The following is a 25,976-nucleotide window of genomic DNA, read 5'->3' on the forward strand; positions in this document are numbered from 1 at the left end:
ACAGAAGCACAATATTGCAAGGTAGTCATTGAAGTAATTTAACTGATCAGTCTAAGGAAGTTTGAGCCTTTGGAAAGAAAAACTATTGGAAGGCTTTCTGGAAAGTGGGACTTGTACATTTATTGCTGATTGGGTTTTTGATGAATGTTACGGAAATCTTTGAAGGTCTTTCTTTTTTATTTTAGTGTTACCTGACGTGCATATTCATGTGGTAGCTATGTGTGCACTCATACCATTTTGTTTTCCTATATTAGTGTTTACCTCTTTGGTGTACATAGACCATTCATGTATACCATCACCTATGTGATGTGCATGAATAGGGAGATCATGAAATATTGTGCTTTGCCACACTCCTTCTCTGCTCCAGAAATTACTTAATCTAATTTATCTCTCTGCTTCTGTTCTTTGAGGTTCATATCTTACTTCTACCACTATCTTCTGCAAAGTTACCTGTTGCGGGGTGTTTTGCTCTTTAGGTTCAGACTGCATTTTTCTGCAAGATGTACTTGGATGTTCTGTTGTCTGTCTGTGAATTGTTGTTTTGGAGAAGTTCTTTTTCTCTTTTTATATTCTAAAGATGATTCTTTTGGGTGGCATAATTTCAGCTCTGGCTTGCCTACAACAATTCTTACAAGACATGAAAACATGTGCTGTTATCTGAAATAGAATAAAAATGGCTTAAAAATGAATGACATAAGCCTGGCACCCATAACGCCATCCAAATTACTTGAATACATTGGAAGGACTATGTCAGAGCTGCTCAAATTGTCACTGATTCTCAGTTTCCAGCCTGGTTCTCCCTCTCCACCTGTTATATCTTTCCAGTCTGAAAAAAAAGCAGCAAAAAAGAAAGGGGTAAGTCACCTGTAGTGCATTGAATTGGTCTACTTCAGCCCCTTTACTCTGATTCATTGTGATGAATAGTAGATATACTGACCCCCCACCCCCCCAAAAAAAAAAAAAAAGTTGTTGTTGTCCTCGTCTTGATGTCTGGAAGCAGTAATGCTAATAGCGATTACGTAGGAGGTACTGGAAGTCTGAAACCAAATCTCAGTACCAGGTCATCCATCACCATGGGTCCATTTCTTGCAACAAAGTCCTCTAGGTCAGGCCTCTCTCACCTCACTGTCTCCAAAACACACAGATCAATATCTCGACTCAGATGAAGGCCTGAAATTGTCTCTTTTCTTAGCTCTCCCATGGGTATTCACACTGTATTCATATATTCAGGACTGAGGTACATGTTGTTCAACACCATCTATCTCAGAACAGTGTAGCTGGGAATTTTATCTAAAAATGAAGATTCACCTCTGTAATTTTCTTTTAAACTGCTCCTCAGGAATGTTCACCTTAAGCCTTCATTGCCTTACAAATTTATTCTGGAGTACACTTCTCTCTACTTTGAAGTGTTTAGGGGGTGGTAAGAAAATCTGTCAAAGAGCATGAAGAATTGAGTTTTCATCCATGATGTGTCCAGATATTGTGGTGTGTACACTGTCCCTCTATCAGTTTCAGTGAGAATAATGCTCCCCTAGGCAGTGGTTCTATGTAGTCCTGTAACTCTGCATCAAGGAGGATGTGTCTGCACTGGCCTGCTTGTATGTTCCACACCTGATTTTTTTGAAAGTAATTAGTACAGCACTGATGGATCTGATGTTCACCTGGTGTTGGTTTTATAGCTGGAAACATTTGACAGTCCCATCAAGCAAACAATCCAATGAGTTGTTATTTTCAACAAGGCAATTTAGGTCACTGTTCTCCTAAGAACAGCTGTTCTTGAAGAGTGAAACAGGACTTGTGCTTTGGTTAAATTTGAAAGCTGGTTTTAGCAGTGGTCCTGCTAGTTTTAGATATCACTGTTGTGCAAGACCTAAACACCAAATCTAAAACTGCAAAACAGTGTAAACCCCACTTTCTTCTAATCCTTTGTTTCATAAGACTGTATCTCTGAGGGCCTGAGTTTTCATTTGTTCCTTTCTTATTTCCATTTCTTGTTTAAATAGTGTAGTTACAGTGAATGTGAACAGGAAAAAATACGGCAGAGCTCTTCTAGCAGAGAGTACAGTTAAGAGAAAAATTAATCTTTCTGGTCAAGAGCTTAGAGTAATTTCAAAGGGGTAACTACCTTAGGGCTAAGCAGAGCTCTCCTGCCAGTTGTGACCTGCTACAGACAGGAGATACTACATATCCCTCCTTGATTTTGTAGGGAACAGAAGAGCTGAGTTGTTTCTGTTGTGGTTTCCCCTCTCTCTTCCCCCCTGCCCCCCGAGGCTGTATGCATAGCATTTAATTAAATTGCAACAGTTGTAAGGCTGACATATTTCTGCAGAGCGATGGTTCTGCTTAGAGAAAACCTCGTGCCATTTGGAGGAACAGAACTTCTTAGTTACAGATTAAACTGGAGTCACAGTTCTTAAACTCAAAAATTCAAAAGGTTTGTGGTGCTAAAGAGCCCTGTATTTATCAGTGAGGGAGAGACCAAAGTATCAGTTTTATCGGTGCTCACCTTCAAGTCAGTACCAACTCTCTTGGCAGCCCGTTGTGGCTATATAGCTTTTGCCTGACAGTCCATCTTCTGCATTTAGTTTTGGAATGCAGCCTTTTCCCTGGAGGCAGCGTTGTTTACAGTGTGTTCCTATCTCTACCAGTGTTGTCTTCCTTCCCTTTTGCCACTTTATTCACTGTCTTTTGGTTTCACCTTTGCATTTGTTGGTATCACAAAGAGCTATTAAAGACTTTAAAGTTAAGGGTGTGCTCTCAGGTTTCATATGCTGCTATCATGTATTTCTTCTGCTCTGAGCAACTGTCTTTTAATACAGAAGTTATGAACCTGTCTTGAACAGAAGAAAGCTGCATCCTTATTTGAAAGGACTCCTGAGGAATCAAACATGCTTAGATCCTAAAGCTGAGATAACTAGGTAGAGTCTGCACCACAGCTTGCTTAAGAATCGCCTCTGAATCAGAAGCAGGACGCTTCAATACCTTATGTGACACCATAGAGTCATAGTTTGCAGTGCTGTATCCTAAGAAAGTTTGTCCTTTCTTCCTAACTTACTGTATTTCATATTTGTTGCTTGTGCAGCACTGGATGTAGTCTACTAAGTTACAGGGAGAGAGTTCTCTCACTCTCTGGATGTTAGCTTCTTGATGGTTAGCTCTTCCCTGGAGTAGTAGACTCACTGATTTACAAATAAATGCTGTATTTTCCTTCCTTTTCCAGTTTTTGTCATTTGTAATGAAAGCCTGTTTAAGAAGTCTCTCAGTGGTGGTTGCAGGAAGGCTGGATGCTTCAGTAGGCTGAGAAATGTCAGTATGCATACCTGTATGCAAGTGTAGATTTAGTATGGCTCAAGTGTAGGTAACTTTTAGGGCCATTCTGTTTCTCTAATGATACACTGTCAGGGGAGGCAGCGGGTCTGCTGAAAGCCTGGCAGAGCAGATTGAATTTAACCTCAGCCAGATCATCCCGTACCTGTGAGAAGTGTGCATGCAGGAGGGCATACCACAGTTAAGGAGCAAGGACAGCGAATATCTGCTGCAAGAAACGTGAAACTGTTGACCACAAATAAGGAACTGTGTAAATCATGTTCAGAAGTAAAACTTTAAGAAAGCTATCCAATCATGTACCGTTGCTATGGGTTTAGCCAATTATGTTAGAGCTTGCAGTAGTTGTAAAAGATACATAAAGTATGTAGAAAACAATAAAACACGCACTTCTTTTACTTCTAACTTGATTTTAAATTGTCGCTTGATCATCTCTACCGCGACAATACACCTCTCAGGTTTTTTATCAGTCAACAGAAGCTTAATTTAAACCTTAAGGTAATACCTGTATGATGTGTCATAAAGCATACTGTTTGTAGTTATTTATTCTAAGGAACCAGATACTTTAGCAGGAAGGATCATCTATGTACTTCACCCTTGATATGAGTTGTGGCGTAATGCCATCTGATTTCTTCCAGATCTAAAGTAGTCTGAGGACTCTGTTTCTCATCCCAAGAGATTATAGTCATCTGTGTCTTGTTCTATGCAGAATGTGTGTTGGATGCTGTTACGATCCATAAGAATTTATGTGGATGTCTGTTGATGTTATAAAGAACCTATCTGAAGAGCAAGCACTGTGAGTTACATGCCCAGCCTGATTCTGGCGATTTAGGTAGCTAGATGGCCATTACTATTAGTGACAATTTCTAAAACCATTACTAGGTTCCTGGATTTGTGCAGGCAGAATTTAGAGTATTTCTAATAGTAGATTTATTAAGGATAGATTTTTTTTTTAGCAGTTGTTAATGTTTCATTTTACTACAGTAGACTTTGTCATTGTTGGTGAATTTTAACCTGACGGACTTAAGTTTCCAAGTACATTGGGGTTTTTGTTGTCCATTAGGGTCCATTTTCAAAGAGAAGCTCTTTGGTTGATGATACTTTAGTCTGACAGATCTTGAGGTTTATTACGTTAGTCCTTGATTCCATATCAGTACACCATCTTTCAGTGGACTTTCCAGACTTCTCTCCTTGTACTTCACAAAAGTTAATATTTCCTCTGGGTTTGACAATGCTGCAGTCTCTAAGGCTGAGGCTCTCTGCGGTCTCTATCATTGTTAATAGAGTAGAAAACTGGTAGTTGGATGTTAACCTTCAGAGCCTGTAGCAACCAGCTTGGTATTTCTGTTCTTCAGCAAGGTGATTTCCATTATTTCTCTCACTTCTACAGGAAGAATGACAGCCTGCATGTGAGTTTTTAGATTTTCTTTTTTTTGTAATATTACAAAATTTCTTTCGGAACCTAGTCTAGGGTTTGACTTAAACTAAGGTTCAAGCTGCTTGTCATTGTGGTTAGAAAACTAGTGTTGCTGTATTCCTAAATGTTATAGCTCTTCATAATTTTGAATAGAATAAGTATCATCCAACTTTCTTGGGATCAGTTACTTCAGGTGGTCCCTATGTCTCTTTGTGCTGCTAGCTGGAAGATCAAAGGATGCAATGATCTTAGAGATGGTCTCAGGGGATGCTGGTAATTTGAAAATCTGTTGCAAGACTGCTAAGACAGAGCTTAAGTTGCAGCATACTTTTAAACTCTGACATTATGAAAGAATGCCATCATTCTGGATACCTGTAGAATATCAGTAATGACTAATATATACATGTATATATTTATGTATAATTTAGAAACTATGCTGTCTTTGTATGTGATCCTACAGTAATTCTGTGTAACAGAGACATTGGAAACCCACTCTGTCTAAACTGTGTGTGGAGAGCTAGTGACTGTGCCTGTAGGCTGATATGTAAGGTATTTAAAAGGGATACTTAAGAGCAACTAATTTTTAAGGTATTGTTTCCGTGTGTGTGTTCATGGTTTATCTGTCCAGGAGCCTTTATGCTTTTAGGGTTTTGAAGTTGAGTAGAACCAACAGCTGTTCTGTGCAGACAAAACAGCTTTGAAAGGGTGAACTTTGTTGCATGTAGCCTGACAAAGCCCACATGGTCATGAATGTGGCTTTCCTAGGGTGACATTGTCATTTGCACTCTGGGTATGCTGACCCTTATTTCTTGTAGAGAACTCAGTTATCTAGTTGCTGCTAGTGATGTATTTATGTGCATTCCTGGTACCAAAAGTACGTGTGAGGAATGGGAAGAGGAGAGAGGGTGTGCAGATCTATTCCTGTTACAGAGATAGTTTTGGTTACAGAATAAACCTGGCTTTCTAAAAAGTAAAGTAACTGATGGGTAGTCTGTTTCATTCTTCAGCATGAAGAATTAAAAACATTGTTAATTTTCCTCATGATCTAGCAAGATGTCTGTTCTTGCTGGTTCTGTCCTTAAATTGCTGATTCTGTTGCATCTAAATAAAGAGCTTGTGTTGATATACTGTATCAAACTGTATCACTAATTAGAACCTGTAATCCTCAAGAATAAATTCACTTACGGTTTTGCTAAACATCATAGAACCACTTAACAGAAAGGCATTCCTTACCTCAGAGATTACAGCCTGCTTTGAAGGTAAAAGCACATAAGAATATGCCTTTACCACACCAGTAAGCCTCAGCTAGTATGTGTCTCTCATTAGTCAGTCCTCCATAAGGTGTGTAAAATGTCATAAAAATTAAAATTATTGTGGAAAATACCCTAGGAATTTTAGACCCTCAGATCTTAATGTGGTCCAGGAAAAGATTGGTATATGTGGTAGCATTTAGTAAAAGGGGACTGATTTCAGTGATGCAGGACACTTGTTGGACTCCTGTGTTCCTAAGTGTAAATTTTCAGTGGTAGCTTTTGTTTTGAGATAGTAGTGGTTAACAACAAACCTGGCAAAATGTATTGACCTGTCAACTCAGTACTCATGTGTTTTCATTTTTGTTTCTGATTCTTCTTGGGAAGCATTTGTAAGATTGGCTTTTTTACTATTTTAAGCTTATTTGCTTCTGCTTCCAAAATGTGTGAGGCATGTTAGGGGCATAGGTGCCTCATGTTAGCTGAAAGAGATTCAGAAATAGCAACTTGGGCAACGAACTTTATTTGGGCAGGTGGGGAACAGTGCAAGACAAAAAAACAGTTTTTGCAGGAAAAAAGTTGGGAGGGATCCTACTTGAAATACTTTTTAAAATGCTTGTTCATTCCCCAGATCTCCTCCTGCTCAAATGGAAAACGTTTATTACTGTATTATGTTGTAGGAGCTTTGAGAAGTCTTTAAGTGCAGGAGAAGGTTTTTAAGTACAAGTGGAGTTCTCATTGTCAAGAAGATTGCTTTTTTTAATTTAAACCTTTTCTTACACATCTATTCTGTTTATTCAGGACTAATCAGGGTTGCAGACAGTAAGAGAAGTTCACCTTGAGAGTGGTGTGAGGAGAAACAGTTCCCAATGAAGGCTAAAGGTATTACTGATCATCCTTTTTATAAAGGGAGGAGACAAAGTTTAAAAAACTCTTAAGGCATTTTGTGTGAAAGACTGCGATAGCCTAGCACTCTAAAATGCTCTACCCTGCTTTAGCTTTACAAAGTCTTGCCTATTTCAGGTGAGTTTCATTTGTCATTTGAAGTCCAGACGGTCATTAACATTTGAAAAATAACGTATTTATGCAGAATTTTGAACTTTAAAAATGTTTGCACACACATATATTAAGAAAATTAGGATTTCACTGTATTGTCATAGAGGACAAAAATTTTAGTTCTGTTGTGTGCTATGTAAGTAACATGCAAGACATGAGTTGGTATTTGGAGAGCACAGAATATTTTGTGGAAATGAGAAGAAAAGGTCTAAGTAGTACCTGGTCAAGAAAAATAGTCACTTTTGCCTTGAGAGCATCTCCTTAGTTGAAGAGTTTGAGAGGACAGTAGTCTTAAACTTGTTATTCCTTTCTCAAGTAACGGTTTGAAGATTAGACTTTCTTAACAGGTATATTTTTCAGATTATTTTAAATGTGATATGTTCAAATAAAGGTATTAGACTGGTATTTCATAGAGTGTATCTGAATTCACACAGGTGGCACTGTTAATAAATAGATTTTGGAGACCAAAAGACCTTATGTGCCATTGTCAGATGAGGTGGCCACTCTTAACCTTACTTCCCAACTGTGTACATCTCATAGTTGATTTACATTGAATTTGATGATTGCATGGCTGTACAGTGAAGTATTCTTGCTTCCTGATACATCTAAAAACTAATTTTCACAAGGTGAATATTACTGTTCATGTTACTGATCCAGTCAAATGAATTTGCCCAGTGGCTGCACAGTGGGGGCAGAACAAGGGAAAGAATTATTACTTCATTGAGAAATAGCTGCTTTGAGTACCATTACTGAAAGTGCATGATGCAGGCAGCTTTGATCTGTCTTCTGTGAAGAAATGCCAAAATGCATCCCCTTGTAATACAATGTATTTCCCAGATACTCCTTGTAAATATGTTTAACTGAAATACTTGACTTTTTTTCTTTATATGCATTAAGCACAGAACATAGTGTGTATCAGGAAGGTGTATGCTGTCAAGTTCCTGGTGGTTGAAGTGAGGAGCCTGGGGAGTGATTTCTTTAGAAGGATACTAATTTAACAGACCATAGTTTCATTATGGCACCTGTTACCTTCACGTTGGCCATTTCAGAAGAGGAAGAGGAGCAAGAGCTATAGCGTCTGCTCAGTAGAATCTTCTGTTAAAATGACCTTTTCCTAAGGAAAACACACGTTTTATTTGACCTTTGACAGTAACAAATTTCTTTTTACAATTGGTCTGAATGACTACGTGGAGCACCTCTCCTAGCTGCATAATTTTGTTTTCTAGTTTCTACTATCATTGATTAATCTGTTTACTCATTCAAACCTTTCTCTCATACAGAATATTAGACTAAAACAATAGGAGACCTGCTAGGTCACATAAAAGTCTTCATTCTTTACATCTTCATTCGGTAAAGAATGCCATTATGATGTGTCTGCCTAGGCACCTTACTTCAAAGTTAAAAGTTGGGAGAATAGACTGCACACAGCTGCTCTTCATTTCAAGAAATTGATTCCTTGTCCCATTTTCAGTGGACTTCCTGACTGCATAATCTGTGTTGTATAATCTCAAAGGGTTTGCATGTAGTAGTCTTCAGGGTTTTGAAGACTGACATTAACTGTAAGGCTTTGATTTCTAAGGATCTAGACATTTTGTGCAAACTGCAGAGGATGTAGTTTGACAAGAAAATCCAGGTGTTTCTTGGGCCTCTTCAGAAAGCATATAAAGTGTTTCTGTCCTAGTAGTTGTTAGAGAGAACAACTGAAATACCAATAGTGAAACTGTTTGTCCTCTAAAACTGATACTTGGCTGAAAAAAACAGTGTGGTCAGTGAAAATGTGATTAAACTCTTTCTACTTACTTGTTTTTCATTAGCTGTAAGTGTTCTTGCACAGTTGCTGTATTGAACACCTGAGGAAAGGTTTAAAAAAAAATGTCTTTTAGTAATTGTGTGACTTGTCATCCTGTGTGCTAGCTAGTGAAGTAAACCAGTTTTTCATTACCTTCATAGCATTTAGACTCATTATACAACAGTTTTGTATTAAAAATTATACCTTACTTTTATTCCTTACAACTTCTGAACTTCTGTTTTGATACTCTTTCTAGCTTGTCATCTTTTGGAGTACTCATGTTTACACAATACAGTGGTGTAGGTCTAGAATACTCAGAACCAAAATCATTATGAAAGTAAGATGTTTCTCTTCAGGCTATTAATACGGTTTCACAGTGTTTAAGCTGCTTAATTCTGTAATTATTAGTTGTTAGGTAAGGTTTTCAAGATCTTGTTTATGTTCCATGTGGCTGACTTATCTTTATTGGTACTCATTATTCCTTCCAGTCTGTCTTTGAAATATGTAACTTTTTAGTTATAATAACACATTATCAGAGCTACTGGTCGTCTTTAAGTTTTGTCATCCATGAGATTTTTTTCATTCCCCCACCCCCACCCCTTCATATTGTGGCTTTGATGCTTTTCCAGTACAGTGTCATTAGCTTTCTCAAAATACTACATCAAAATTATGCTTCTTTCCTCAGTTAGCAAATTGTTGAGGGATGGTGGTGGTGTGAATGTAGTTTTTAATTCAGGTTTACCTACTTAATCAAATTTATTTCCTCTGTAAGGTCATTCCTTTTACTTTCTTCTTTATTTGTGCCCTTCTATTCCTTCATTTCTGGGTGTATATTTTGAATGACTCTGAGTTTGTTGTTTTGGAAAATAAATTGAACTTTCATTCAATTTGTCTTGGGAAAATAAGAATTTGAGAAATTGCACATATGCATGAACATTCCTTACTATACTACTATGGAGAAGGGATGGGGAAGTCTTGACTTTTGTTTCAAGAATTTAATCTTTTCAGTTCCAGTTTTTTGGTAGCAGCTGGGAAAGGATATGTGGTAAGTTCTCAGTAAATTTAGCAGAATTCTCTATGTTCTGACATAGACCTAATATGCTCTTTTAGTATTTGAGCATTTTAGGAATGAACAGATACTGACCATAGCCGAGAAACACTGGAATTTTTACTTCATGAATAATTCTTTGCTATGGAAACTGTCTACACAGATAGGAAATCTGAAATCCTTGTTATGCTATTGATAGTATTTACAGATAGAAGTGCTACAGGGAAATACAGCTTAATGGTAAATATGGGACATTCAATGGGTGATACTCATTAAACTGTTATGATTATGCTTACTGTTATGATGTCTGCTTTTTTCAGTATTAGGTGCCAAGTGTAATGAAAAACATTGAAAACCAAGAAAATGTCTACAATTGTTTAAAGGTTGATTTGTGTCATATAATTTTCAACTGTACCAAACTTATGCTAGTCTAATTAGAACACTGCTGTGAAAATGTTTGTTTTCTCTTGAGGGTCATTTTAGGATTTCAAAAGTAACAATAAATAAGAAAACGCTTTCAGTAAACACTCATGTCTAACAGTAGTTCTTTATTATAGCTTGCCAGAATGGATTTTTCACTTCATTCTTCAGTCTTGTTAAAAGATCATATTCGTTCTCTTAACATTTAGTCATGTAGATAAGCCCATGTATTCCCATTTTGTGATATGATATTTAAATATTAGTCTAGCATATTTAAGAAAGTAGATTTTAAGTTAATGAGGGTTTTTTACAAATAACATGTTTAAAACTTTTAAACATGGAGGTTACAGCATTTTCTAATGTGAGTATATTTTTTCCGTGCTTGGGTAAATTGTGGCATTAGATACATTTGAGGACACAAGTTTACTGTGGAAATAGTGTTTACTTATTACTTAGTATAATGAGGAATAGTGGTACTGTGCTTAACATATATAGTGTAGCTCTGATTTTGAGCCTAACTCAAAAGCTTGTGACAAATGCAGTTTCTGCTGTTCTGCCTCAGGTGTCAGTTATGGACAAATGTGAATGGTTAAAATATCTGCTAGCATTCACTGATGTCTATAAAAGCATGCTTCTATGTGTGAAGGCACAGCAGCAGAACATTGAATGTCTGGAACCTGATGCCAAAGAAAGATGAATTCTGATAAGGGAAGTCTCAAGTGTTTGCAAGCTCTTTTTTCTTCCAAAGTTTCTGAGTCTTAAGTTTCTAACCAGACAATAAGGAAAAAAAAAATTTACTCAGTGAAGAGTCTGCCTTCCTTTTTGTTCTTTGGAAAGCAGTTAGTTTCTTTCTGCCTGTAAAAGGGGACTTTGGGGGTGTTTTTTGGTAAATGATCTTGTTCTAGTCGTGCTGATAAGCAGTTGTCTTTGGGTTCTTTCATCAGATACTTCCAAGAACAGAGCTGTAGTTAATAACAGTGGCAATCTTTAAAGTTCCTCAGCAGTACAGTAGGAAGGATTCTGTTCTGAGCTGTATAGGAGTGGGAAAGATGACACAAATCTGAGAATTATTTTTTTCCAAATTCAGTTATTAAGTAAATAATATATTTGTCCAGAGGTCTCCCAGGAGGAAAAGAACCTGAAGAGATTATATTTTTAGAAGAGCATAATTTTTTTTTCAGGTGAAAGCTAATTTTCTATGAACATAAACTGATTTAAGTCACACATTCTGGGTTTGTTTTTTTTTAATAGTGACACTTCAATTTTTTTAATATGTATTGGTTATTTTTACAGTCCCACTGATCTCATATGTACTTCTCACTTGATTATTTCACTGTATACATAAATTATGTCTGGGTTGGGTTTTTTCCTGTCTTTAGTTTCCTGATGTTTAAGCCCTGTTTGCATTTTGGAGTTGAAGTAAACTGAGTCTTAATTTACTGTGCTACTTGCCATCTTCTCCATTTTAGGAAGGTTTTATTATAAGATGACTGCAACTGACTAGTAGCTCAAACATAGCTGTCTTTAAGATTTCAGTAGCCTGTTGTACTATATGGCGATGTCATTATACAGGCATTAAATAAAATAGACATTGTCTCTATAGTTGCTTTTTGCTTTGTCTTATTACCTGTAGATGAATCTGTCTTACTGTTTTTGTGTATATTACAGTTACAATGTACAGAATTGCTATAGTCAAATTCTATAATAGCTTAGATAAGAGAAAGCTAATCATCCTAAAAGTAAAACAACAAATGTTAGCTTTGTAGTACACACTCAAATTGGAAACAAAACCAAATAAAAATGACAAACAATGGAGAGTTACATCATATGAGATTGTTATTTAGATAATGGCTCAATCCCAAGCACCTGTCATACAGATTTTTATAATTAGGATCTGAAAATCTTGGGGAGAAAACACTCTATGGATTTAACCGTTGTAAGTACTTAAGGATATGGGTCTTACTTGGCCATAGGTTTATCTAAAGGTGCAGCTACTTTTACACTAGAAATGAAAAAAAAATGATAGATTTTCCCACAGATTTAAGGCACACTAGTTAGATGCATAGTAGAGAACAAAGAAATGCCTGAAGATACAATGCCAAGTCTAGTGCGTGCCCCCCCCTCGCATTATCTGTAGTAGACAACAGGTGTGTTAGATTTAACAGAAGGCATAAAACAGAGCAAAATAAACTAATTTAAAACGTCTTCAATTACATCAGTGTTTAGGAGCAGATATCCTGACTTTAGGCTATAGCTTATCAGAGCTTCATGCTATTATTGACCATAAGTTTGGTATTCTTTATGTTTTAATATAGCAATTTACAATGTGTGATTTCCCCAAGACCTTGAAATGATCTTGCTCATTAGAGAGGTATGCTGGAAGATGACAGAGCCATACTTTTATTAGTAATAGTAGAATCTTGCCATTATGATTTAAATGTGCTGCTTGATAAAGGTATATTAACTATAAAGTATGAGTGCTCTTGCCAAAATACCAATAATCGCATGATGGAAATTTAATTTAAGATGTATTATCCTCAGCAATGTTTGTTAAGGAAGAAGAATGAAGACTTTTAATAGCAACTGTTTATAGGTAGTAGACACTTTTAATTTCTCTCTTAAATTTGTACTGTGACCTCATCTAGTACTGTTTAAATGCTGGAAGATTTTTTTATTTGCTTACACACAGTACCAGAAAGGAGTGTCACTGTTTTAGTTTAGTATCTTACTCTTTACAACAGGCCAGATCTCTTCTGCAGGCAGTTTCCATCATGTCCATATTGTGGCTGTTTTTCCAGCATGGGGCGAAGTATACAGGCTCCACTATCATTGAATGATTACCTTATACAGAGGATTTAAGAAGGTTGTGCTATTAAACTAAAAAGTTAACATCTCAAACCTTAAAAGTTTGCTTTCTTGTGTTGGAATTTTAGTTGTAGTGCTGTCAGGTATCACTAAATTCTTCTAAATGAGTCTTTCTCAACTTGTAGAGGAGTTGGAGCTCTCTGGAAATTACTCATTACTGTTTGATTTTTGTATATGTGCTGTGATGGCATATACCAACAGAGGAGGAAGAAAGCAGTCTCTTATAAACCCTAGTAATTCCTGGGTAATATTATATAAAATGCTGTGTAAAAAGTCACCAAGTTTTGGTGAAAAGTAAATTGACCAAAATCTTTTAATTATGATTTAGCGAACTATTATTCAGTATTACATTCCTCACTACATCTTGCTAAGAGAAGTGTGTTATAAAGAGAAGCAGTGATTCCCACATTTATTTTTCTAGATTTTTTTGTTTTTGTAATTTAAAGGGAGAAACATTTTCAAAGTGTTAGTTCGTGTATCTCATTTCAGAGTCTTAGTTCTGTTTCTCACTAGATTTTGTAATTAGACTTTTTTTTTTAGATGTGGTGCATGGAATGTGGACTACATAACTTTGATATGCTGTGTTAGTAGGGTCAGTTTTAACAAAAAACTGTCCTAAATGTATTGTTACTGAAGCTAGTGGAAGTGTAACAAATAAATGAAAGCAAAGCTAAATTAGAAATGTGATGAGTTAAAAAATGTAGTTTTAATCTTCATTATTTTTTGACTGCCATTTTAATTAGACTATTGACTTTACTGGGGGCAAACTAGGGCCATGTGTGTGCCAAAACCTTGAACCTGATTGTGTTCCAATCAAAGTCATCCAGTGCTTATAGATTTTTGTTGTTGTTGAGAGAAAGATCTTGGAGACTGGTTTTCTTCCATCTGAGGTTAGTGAAGTTCCTGGTCTGTGTTTAGATGAAAACTAAACTTTTAAAAGGATACAAGGTCAGATTTGTATACTATGTTTTTTTATATGCCCAAAGCACATTTAAAAATTTTTATTTTAGAAAAATGTTGTCGTGTGTCTTATTACTTACTGTTACAGGACTTGTAATCATTACTGTTGTTGGTTTTACTTTTCAAGGTACCCAGAGAATGGCATAGTAGAAATGGACACCAGTAATCTTCGACCCCGAGCAAGAACCATTCTGAAGTGGAGTGAACTAAAAGTGGGTGATGTGGTGATGGTTAACTACAATGTTGAGACTCCAGAAGAAAGAGGATTTTGGTTTGATGCAGAAATTACCTCTTTGAGAGAAATCTCAAGGACTAACAAAGAGGTTCATGCTAAAATTCTGCTGGGGTAAGATTTGTTTGACCAACTCATAAAATCTCTACATATCATTTCAGGTATCCTTGCGTTTTCTTTGTCTACTAGTCATCACTAGATTAAAATTAATGTTGTGCTTTGATGCCACCGTTGTCTGAGTCATGGTATTACAGTGCATGTTTTTTTACGGTGTGCAGACTTAGGTATGAGTCAGAATTTTTACGTTTGCTGGAGGTAAACGTGAAATTTCATGTATTATCTATGATTGAAATTAATCAATGTGCTTATATTCCTTTATGTTTATATGTTATATATTTATACATTTATATTAGTTTATATATATATATATATGTTCAATTCTATTGAAAGCTGAAAAATCTGTTTCCAGTAATTTTGGAGATAATTTGGAACCCCTAGATCTCACTGAATATTAGTCATCTCTGACAGTTGAGCAAGTCTCTGAGCTGTCTAATTGAATTTTTAGAGTAAAATACTTAGATGGGTATTATAGCTTCTGAGAAGTAAAATGTGGAACTGTGGGATGTGGGAAGTTTTCATGTGGCTGAAGTCAGCTGAGTATCATTGCTTTGTTTTCCTATTTCATTTAAGAACTTGTGTATAGTTAGTTTAGGAGTAGTATTTTCTGCAGAAATGCATATGATGTAACTGACAGTAAGATGTATGATTGCCTTCTTAGGGATGAATAGATGACCAGTCTTTATTGGCAATCTCCTTGGTGAATTCACTGTAACCTTCTTTCTCCTCATTAGCTTTCCTCATTCCTTTAACATTATCCTCTTCTGATGCAAAAGAATTAAAAGCAAATAGATCCAGTCTGCCACCTCCATCCTTGCAGAAGAGGGTGTATGGGTACTCCTAATATGAGTGAAACTGATTTTAAAATTAAACTGGAACTAAAGTGAAATTTCTTTTTACTTAAGAAATGATTGATTTAGTGTTGTCATGTCCCACACTTAGTGTGTAGTATCATTGTTCTGGGAGTATATTCCTTAAAATGGACTCTTCATGTATTAGTGTAGTTTTCTTTATGAGAAAGGAGAATTACTGTATCTGTAGGAAGACTTAGTGTAGGACATGGTTCATTGGAACAGACATATAGAAGACTTAGGATCAAGGGCAGTTAAATATTTTGTGTAGAAAATGTAGTTTTAAGTAGTACTGGGAAATAGGAAAGACATTGATAAATCATTGCAGGTAAATGAAAATCTGTTTCATGGATGGTTTTTAATTTGTCTTAGTGCATTATGGTCTAGTATTAAGTTGAGCAGGCTTATGGACTTGTTTTGCAGTCAAAGCAAAAAAAACAGCTTCACATGTAAAGCAAGAAAAAGAGTAGGTAGGCTGAATTATTATCGGGCTGTTCGGAAATTAATTGCCAATTTCAACCAGTATGTTTGAAGTGGCATATCTCAGCTCAGAATAAAATTTATTAATCAAAATAAAAACGATTAGAATCAACACGTTTTTGCCAACAAGAAACAAGCATATTTATTCCGGTTGCTTAAAGTTCTGGGTTTCTGGAGGCCATGAAGTCAATCAAAGGCAGTTTCAGCTTCCCCTTGGTTTCTGAAGTGTCTCCCACCCAGGAAGCTGAGATGCTTGAAGAAGTGCTAGTTGGTGGGTGAGAGGTCTGGTGAGTACGGTGGGTGAGGCAGAGTTTTGTAGCCCAGCTCATTCAACCGCTGCAGCGTCAAAAGTGCAATGTGTGGCCGCACGTTATCGTGGAGAAGAATTGGACCCTTTCTGTTGACCAGTGCTGGGCACAGCTGTTGTAGTTTCTGGTGCGTTTCATTGATTTGCTGGATGTACTTCTCCGCTGTGATCGTTTCACTGGAATTCAGGAAGCTGTGATGGCTTAAACCAGCAGCAGACCACCAGACAGTCAGCATGACCTTCTTTTGGTGCAGATTGGGCTTTGGGAAGTGCTTTGGAGCTTCTTTTGCAAGTTCTCAAGCAGTTGTGCATGTATCTGCTTCCACTAGAGCCTTCAGTTCATCATCGTCAATAGCAGGAGGACGTCTACGACCTTTTTGATCTTCAAGGTCGAAATTGCCACGTCGAAATTTTTGGAACTAAAGTCGCACTGTCTGTTCGTTAACACTTCCCTGGCCATATACCTCATTGATGTTTCAAGCAGCTTGCTCTGCATTACATCCGAGTTTGAACTCGTAGATCTGTTGAAGTTGCTGTGTTGACATCTGAACTTCAAACCTCCAAAATTTGCTGAAAATGCAGTTTATATTATAACTTAATTATACAGTGTGAAAGTTCATAACACGAACTTTTCAAAAATATTTAACAGTATGCCAGTCAAGAAGGTACTATTCCTGAAACATATACAATGAAAATCACATTACAAAATGGAAATTAACTTCCAAACAGCCTAATAACTTGGAAGGGAGAGGAGACCAAGAAAGGGAGGCCAGTCTAGAGAGGTGAAGATTTTCATTCTAATGCATTTAATGCTTGTATGGCATTTGGAGAATCAGAGATAGACTTCATGACCTCTACAAACAGAATTGACCAGATATCAAGTTTACATAAAGTTCAAATGTCTATTGATAATGTTACTCGGAACTGTGTGGATTCTTTCAGAGTTTTTCCCATTTATTAAGAGAAGATAATAAAAATCTGGTTCATATTGGTAAAAGCAAACAGATATGGTGGCTGATAAAATATTCTGTTCATGCAGATTGTGACTCTATACCATAGTCTTTTTTTAAATCTAAGTAAGCTAATAGTTATGCTTCAGAGTTGAAGATGGTAACTTCAAATACCATGGATATTGTGGCAGGTACCATGTGTTTCCCCATACGTAGTATTGGTACTTACTATCCTTTGAAAGGAATTGGGGGAGAAAAAGGCACAGTTAACAAATAATCTTATTCTGAGATGGTGAATTTAAGTCCATTTTTCAAATGGAATCTTATTTCTGTGAATTTTCTTCCCAACTAAGAATTCAGGCTTCATTTGTATGTTGATAGATTGTATATGCTGATAGCTTGCAGAAAGGTTATCTGAGCCTTGCCATTTCTGAAATTTAACAAGGAGTAATTCTGTATCGCCTGTGCTATCTATGTAATTCCTATCAATTAGCATTAAAAGTACAAGGTAAATCTACTAGTATTCATAAACTTGTATAAGGAACATGCTACAACAGGCATTGCTTTTGATTTCAGATGTGTTTGTTTACAAAAAAAACCCCAATCTCCTAGTGTTTCAGTGTTTATTATGTATCAATATACTAACATAAACGCGTAACACAAGTTATATTAATATAAATTAGTTTAGAATTATAACTATGATGTTATAACATTTTTGTCCATAATATTATATTATATGGATATTCTTAATTTTATATATTGATGTGTTGTCATGAGTTCTTACCATAGCGTTAGCATTAACTAATTGTTTTAAATAAAGGTGAAATCTATTTTGAATGTTTTATGAGTATATGGTAGTGATGACTTGATTGTGTATTAATATCTAATCTGTGTGTTAAGAAAAACCTTAGCAGGCAGTAAAGGGAGGCAGAGTTCTTAAGGTTACTTAAGTTGTATTCATGGCTTGGACTTTTTTGCCTTTCTGATATTACGTCAAAGAAGCTCTGTATAAAACAGTCTTGTACACAATAGTTAAATGTTTGATTTATTAATCTGGATTGCTTTTGACAAAGATTTTGTTAAGCTGTTGGCACAGTGACAGGAAATAACAAGGACACATACTGGTTTTGGTAATGTTTTGGAGCTGGTAGAATGTGTGATGAGTACTTCTTTTTTACTCTTATCAGTTAACATGTATGTATCTTAGGTGTTACTTTTATTCATGTCTCAGTCAGAACCTAAAGGAAATGTCCTGTACAGTCTGTCTCATCAGTTCATCTTTTGGGTAACAGATAAAGATTAGAGAATGTTATCAGAGAGGAATGAGACTGACCACATATGGTTCTCATTTGTACTGTATTTGCACTGCAACTTAAATTTGTAATTACAAGATGTCTAAAACCTATCCAGACTGGACTTACTCTGTCTCAGACAAATACAAGGGAAACAGCAGTTCTTTGACAATGGAACATACATGGGCCTAGGACCATTGGTCTGTCATGACCTTGTGTGCATGCTTACAGTTCAGAACAGTCTCTGCCTGTGGTACCTCTCAACTGATTTTAACTAAATTAGCAGGGTGCACCTCTATTTTTGAACATCCTCTCTTTTTTTTCTTTTTTAGGAATACCTTCTGTTTCATGATTGAAAGTAGTTAATTGTAATCCAGAGCAATATGTCTTGTCCTCTTTGCACTTTAAAGGGCACGTATCAAATGCCTGTTACTGATGGGTAATTGTGAAATAAACTGCTAACAGTAAGACACGACACCAAATCAAACTCAGGTAGTTTAAGTGGTGCTTTCTCCTTGCTAGACAGAATCAGTTCTTACTTCTCTTCAGTCAGCCTTTGAAATTTTGGCTCTGTCACTACCAAGACTTGTATTTTGTTTAGGCCTTTGGAGTGAAAGAAGATTTTTATACCTCGTCGACTAAGTGAATATTTAGTGAATTTGAAGTCTTTACCCAAGTAGCAGTAATGGAAAGTAATAGAAAGGGTCCTAAACTTTCAATTTTATATTTTGCATCTTTCAATTCTGCAGGGTTTTTTTGAATGAGGCTTCCTGCTCCCAAAAAAGGATTTTTTTGTGTTCAGATCAGTCTGATTTTTAAATATGCTTATTACGTTTTTCTATGTAACCTGCCAGATACAGGGTTTATTTTGCTCATTTGAACACAACTTTTGCCTTTTCCTTTTTTTTTTTTTTTTTTTTTTTTATCTTCTTTTAGGTTCCTTTTATTCATGCTTAGCATATTTTTGTTCTTGGAAGGCAGTATGATGTTTTTACAGTCAGGCAAGGTCAGCTGGAGCAGATTGCCTGGGATTGTGTCTAGTTTGGTTTTGAATATCTTTGGGTGGAGAAGTAGCAATCTGTTTGAACAGTCACTATAAAAAGGTATTTTATGTGGTCAGAGGGTGTTTCATGTGTTTCTGTTTGTGCCTGTTGCCTCTTGTTTTGGCAGTAGGCACTAATGGGAGGAGTCTGGCTCCCTGTTTATACATATGGACAATAGCCATTCACACACAAACCATCTCTTCTCCAATTCAAGCACTCACATATCAAAGATGTTTCAATCCCTTAATCATTTTTGTGGCCCTTTACTAGAACCACTCCTGTAAGCCTATGTCTGTCTTATCCTGGGGAGTCCAGATGTGGCCTCACCAGGGCTGAGTAGTGAGGAATGTTCACCTTCTCTCTGCCTGCTCTTAATGTAGTCCAGGGGGGATGTTGACCTTCTTTGCTTACACAAGAGCACATTGCTGGTTTATGGTCAGCTTGTTGTTTGTGAGTTCCTCAAGGTCTTTCTCTACCAAGCTGCTCTCCAGCCAGTTGGCGTTCAGCAGGTACTGGTTCATGGGGTACTCACTGTGTGCAGGACTTGGCATCTGTCTTTGAACATAATGAAGTTCCTCTCTGTCCAACTCTCCAGGTCACTCTGAAGGGTGACACATGTATCTGATATTGGTGGCTACTTCTGGTTTTGTATCATCTGTGAATTTACTGAGAGTCCACTCTGTTCCCGTCATGCATCTCATTAATGAGGATGTTAAATAGTACTGGCCCCAGGATCAATGTCTGGGGTGCTACTGACTTGCCTCCAACTAGACTTTGTGCCACTGATCACAATTGTGTGGATTCAGCCAGTTATCAGTTCTCCTTACTGTGTACTTCGCTAACTCATACTTTATCATCTTATATGGGAGGATGTTATGGGAGACAGTATCAAAAGCCTTACTAAAGTGGATGTGAACATCTGCTCTCCTGTTGTCTTCCAGACAAGTCACCTTATTATAGAATACTGTTGGGGTCATTAAGCATGGTTTCCCCTTTGCAAGTAACTATGCTCACAATTCCTGATCACCTCCTTGTTCTAGTATCTGGCAGTTACAGAATTATTTGCTGCATCACCATCCTAGGGATTGAGTTGAGACTCAACAGTCTGTCAGAAGGTCTTCCTTCTTGAAGGTAGGAGTGACATTCGCTCTCTAACAGTTCTCAGGAAGGTGTCCCAGTTGTGACCTTACAGAGATAGGACTAAGTAGCCTTGTCCAGATACCAGGCAGCACCCTCAGTGCTCATGGGTGCAACCTGTTAGGCCCCATTTTAAGTGCTCCATAACCTAATCCCCCTTCACTGAGGCTGAGTCTTCCTTGCTACAGACATTCCATCTGGTCCCAGGGGCCTGGGGTTTCTGAACATGGATCTTGCCAGTAGACGCTGATGCAAAGAAGGGGTTAAGTACCTTGGCCTTCTCTGTGTTTATTGTCATCAGGGTCCCAGCTATATTTAGCAGTGGGCTGACATTTTCTCTAGTTTTCCTTTCTTGTTTTTTAAGTTTTAGAATCCATCCTTGTTGCCCTTCACCTCTGTTGCCAGGTTCAAATCGAGGTGGATCTTGGCTTTCCCAACCCTATGCCTACACAGTTGGGCAGGAACTCCATACTCCTTCCTGGGTCAGCTGCCCCTGTTTACACCTCTTACACACTTCCTTTTTATGTCTGAGTTTAGTCTGAGGGCTCCTTGCTCATCCATGCAGTCTTTCTGCTGACTTTCATTTCCTGCACATGGTGACTGACTTTCCTGAGCTTGGAGGAGATGATGCTTGGTCTCTGTAAGTTCACTGTGTACTTTCTGACTTTCAGGAATTCTTGGTGAGATGAGATTTATCCTGTTCTGAACAGGAACATCCCTGGATGTCAAGATTTTTCATTAAAGTAATGCTCTTACTTAATCCAAGCTGTGATAATCCATCTGTTACTCACTTTCCAGGCTAGAAGGTTTTTGGTCTTGCTGTGAAGAATTCTCATTTGCTTTTGGTTGGATATGAAGCATTCTATGGGGAGTGTCTTTGTATTTACAATTTTATGGTGGATACCTTCAGGGTTGGTTTTTTTTTTGGTTTTAAAGCACCTAAAATTTACTGATTTATTTATTCACTTAGTATTAACTTTATTATTGTACAGAGTACTTAACCATATTTCTGTGTTTGCAAGACTCTACCTTTGCTATTCTATGTTTTCTGGAAGGCCTTTTCATCCTGAGAGTATGTATCCCTGAGAGATTTTTGTTATGAAGGGAGGTCTTCTCATGTGTTTGTTTTTGAATTGAGATTCTTGCTTAATCCAGCCAGATGCAGAGTTTGGTCTCCTTTAACTGTATCTAAGCTCATGATGAGTATGTGTGCTGCATCTGGTCTTGGAACTGTAACATAGTGTAAAAATCTAGATAGAAGCTTTTAACCACTTCTACTAAGAATTGCCTATTTGTAGCTTTGCCTCTTCTGGCGTAAAAGAAATTGACTAGTCCAGACCCCTAGAATGATGTCTTGAGCAGACTCTTTGCTTGGTTCTGAGTCTTGCAATTCAGTCTGCACTCACGGAGAAGCAGACTGAGTTTAGACCATGCCCTGTGATGCCCCATATGGCTCCTGTAGCTTTGTTCTTCATCTGTGCAGCCTTTGAGGTTCTATCTTTGCAGGTCTCCAACCAGCTCTTTTTACCTGGTTCTTAATGAACGTTCTGCCAAGTACGTGTTGACGTCTGCATGTCGGAACCTGGATCTGGAAACTATGGATTCCTCTTTAGCCACAAACTCACCCGAGTGGGAGGCGGCAGCGGTTGTGTGGTCCCGGCGGCCTCCCTGCAGCACCATGGACAGGGCTGTGGCCGGCGGGCGGGCGGTGGGGTTGGCCCTGCCCTGCCGCCCTTTCCCCAGTTTTTATTCAGCATTGTGTTTTGACTCTTATTGTGTGTTGAAATATTTTTCTTCTGATTTCAATATGGTAAAGTGATAAAACTAGAAAATACCAGGCAGAGATTTAGCAGTTGTAACTTGAACAGGCTAGCGCCCTCCCCTCTTCCCATGTGCGAAGTTTCTGCTTGCTTCTCTAATGTTCATCTCCTTCACAGATCCCAGGCTAAGGGAAAAAGGATAGTCCTTGTGGCCAAATCTCTGCTTCCAGGGTCTGACACCATGAACTGCAACATAATGTTTTGTAAATGCATCAAGCATTATGCCTACTACTAAGACTTAAAAAAGTAAAATCCTGGCAGGCTTGTGTGTATATCCACAATGTGAATTTGTAGGGTTGGGAGTTGGGGATATGTGTGTTCTTCTTTATTTTGTTTTTGTTAAGCCTTAACAGTTCATATTAGATTATGACATTTCTGACAGTAAGGTGTTCAGCATATTCTGGAAAATAGGGGTTTGTTTGGTTTTGGGGTTTTTTACTTTAACCTTAGCACTATATATATACATAAAATAATAAAATATTTGCATGGTTGAAAAGTTGTCTTGTGTCTTTGTCATTATAGTGGCTTGTGTAATAAAAATAAATAAACTCGAATTAAAGGCACAGCTCATACTGTCCCATTTTGTAACTGTGAGTTTATTTTGATGATAAAGCAAATGAGTTTGGAATATTCTGAAAAAATCTTGAAAAATATTGTCTGTTTTTCTGCTTGCATACAATACAAAATAAAAGAACCTCTGTAACTCAGTGCAACCTAGAAGAATTTAGTCAAATTATCAATGTACTATGCTATCTTCATGTGAGAAGACTTTCTAAGTTACCTTTAAAACAAGCCTGTTTAAAAGCAAATCTCGTCACGTTTGGTGAGAACTGTAATTGTATTATAGGTACCTTTTAGCTTTTGTTTCATGCTGTGTAGACAGTGCGTGTTTGTAGTTTGAAACTGCAGTTTAGCCTAAGTTATAGTGTTGCTTAAATGTAAAGCAACCAGTAGTAATTTTCACAGTGCAACATTTTATATTAGATTGAGATACTTTCCATTTCACATCCTTCGAAATATGTATGCTGTTACATGTGTTTGCTTTAATTTCAAAACATTCTTCTGGGTAATAGTGACTTTGAATATATTGAAGTGAACATCACAACATAGTTCAGTTTTTCAAGAGAAGATTTCTGTACAGATAGTTTCAACAGCACATACTAAATTCTCTAATGATTTTAATGTATTTGTAATTAAATAATTTTCTAATAAAATTTGCTAAATAATGGGTTTTATGCTCATTTAGGGAACACAGTTTCTCTTGTTTCAAAGGCAAAGAAAAAGGTTTTTAAAAAACAGTCCTCACTTTTAAAGAGTTGCTGCTTGAAAGATTTGTGAAAGCAGAATAGAGGCTGAATAATCATAAACGGGATGTTAACAAAGTCGTGCATATAAAAAGATAGATACTGAAAGTGGTATTAAATTTGATCGTGTTTTGATTTTTATATTGTTGGTTATCTGTATTCATACATTAGGAGAGCATAGTCAACATTATTCTGTTATGTTTTATTCTGATTGTGAGTCTTTCTCTGTCATGGACGAATACCCTTTGACGGTAACCATAGAAGCTGACAAATTAATTAGTTGTCTGGTAAACATGACTTTGTGTAAGATTTTGCTCTTAGGAGGCCTGAAGATAAATTATCATTAGACACTTTTCCTTATAATTCTTTGTGTGACTATAACCTTGGTTTTTCTCAATAGTAAAATTTCCCCAGTTTTTATTCAGCATTGTTTTTTGACTCTTAGTGTGTGTTGAAATATTTTTTCTTCTGTTTTCAATATGGTAAAGTGATAAAACTAGAAAATACCAGGCAGAGATCTAGCAATTGTAACTTGAATCTCTTGCACTGTAAGAACTGGTAGAGTTTTCAGTGTGGTAATTGTTGTCTAGCAACTTTTTATTTTCTTTAAAGTTGACCTTTGAAATATCCAGAATAATGCCCAGTGGTCATACTTCTAATCAGCTGTGATTATGTATGTCTAGAGTGTTTTGCAACCTGAAGGTGTAAAAAAAAGAAGTGTGTGTGTGTGTGTGTGTGTGTGTGTGTGTAGAGAAATTAAGAGATAAGAAGGTTCAGTTGAAGGTTTCCCTGGCTAAGACCAATCTATCTAAAAGAAAATTTTGTGTTAGGAATTCTGTTGTATTGAAGGGTCTGGCTCTGGTTTAGTATTTAATTTCTTTAAAGGATTTAGTGTACTTATATGAAGTACAAATGCAGTCCCATTTATTACATGTAATGTATAACTCGAGATACATTGGTTTTAATCTAATTCTTGGTATGGTAAGGTGAAGAAATTAAGAAAGGTGATATTTTTTCATATATTTGATAGAATAATATAACCACTTTATTAGATAACCATTTTTTTAAGACAAATGATGTGTAGCCTAATTATTGTTAAAGCTATTGTATGTGTAATGTGATAGAAGAATTAGTCTTTAAAGAGCAACTAGCTGAGCGAGATTTTTAGCCTTGGTAAGGCATAACCATTTATTATTTAGCCATCATTTGTTACAATGATAGTTGATCATCTTCTGTAGTTCTGAATATGCAGCTGTGTCATTTGTCAGAACATACCAGCTTTGTAAAGTTATTTGATATGTTTGCTTGCTGCTTCTGTAGCTCATAGCAGAAAATAAAATTTTTTTCTAGTTCAAATTCAGGGTATCTTTTAGGAAAAACTTACTCTGAAAATTACTTTTGAGTGCCCTTATCCCAAAGGAAAAATACAGGAGGTGCCCGAAAGAGAAGGAATGGCTATCATGGCCTAATACGTGATATAGAAATGATGAATTCAGTCTATTGTGTCAGTTCCATCTAGGTATGTGAATAGGGTTGCTTATGTCAGTAGGATTGTAGTGCTATGAGAGGAAAGCATGCTTTTACCAACTGTTGCCTATATGCAACTGAATTTATATTTTTGAGAGTTCTGTGTTTTCTAATATTAGAGGAGTTGTTTTATTTAATGAGTTGTTTTATTTAACTAGTTAGATAAAATGTGGTGTGCTTCAACACTTTGATAATATACATATGACTTTTTGTAATGTTGATGATAAAAATCCATGCTTCTACATACTTCACAAAAACTTACTGCTCTGGTGCCTTTTGGAATGCTAAGATCATTGAACCAATTTACAAATCTTTTCATGGTATCTTTCAAGAAAACAATGTGATGATCATTGTAGTTAAAACTAATTTTAATAGTTTAAATTGGCACCAGTGAAATTTCCTCCTAATAAATATTCTGCTGAGCTAGGTTTGATTTGTTTCCCAAAGATACGGGTAGCAGTAACACAAGTGTCTGTAGATTTGTGTGTACAGCTTTATGGCGTTCGGCCACCTTCCTTCTAGTCTAAAGACCATATGCAGAGAATTACAGTGATGAATGGCTTTTCATTTTAACCAAATGATTTCTAAATTTCATGAGAAAATGCAGTAAAAAAGGGGATAAATTAGAGCAAAACAGTGCTAAACAATAAGTAACTGTAGAGAAAGGGTAGAAAATGTTGCAAGTTTTTCCTAGATGCAATTTTGCTTATAATAGGGATAGTGTATTTAGACTACACACATTAAAGATGGGTAAAGCCATGTTTGTGGCTGCTGTGTTGAGACTATC

The 25,976-nt window shown here is 36.6% G+C and overlaps 1 protein-coding gene across 1 annotated transcript in view; it reads left to right on the forward strand.

The window, feature by feature from the left end:
- UHRF2 (ubiquitin like with PHD and ring finger domains 2) overlaps positions 1-25,976 on the forward strand; it is a gene marked incomplete at its 5' end in the record, with an annotated part of 85,408 nt that overhangs the window by 22,712 nt on the left and 36,720 nt on the right. The window contains one exon of the mRNA XM_026866780.1: positions 14,257-14,475. Within this exon, the coding sequence (XP_026722581.1) occupies positions 14,257-14,475 (219 nt within the window). The remainder of the gene's footprint in view (positions 1-14,256; positions 14,476-25,976) is intronic.

Source organism: Athene cunicularia (genome assembly GCF_003259725.1).
Source record: "Athene cunicularia isolate RWA chromosome Z unlocalized genomic scaffold, athCun1 chrZ_part4, whole genome shotgun sequence".
Taxonomy (NCBI): Eukaryota; Metazoa; Chordata; class Aves; order Strigiformes; family Strigidae; genus Athene; species Athene cunicularia.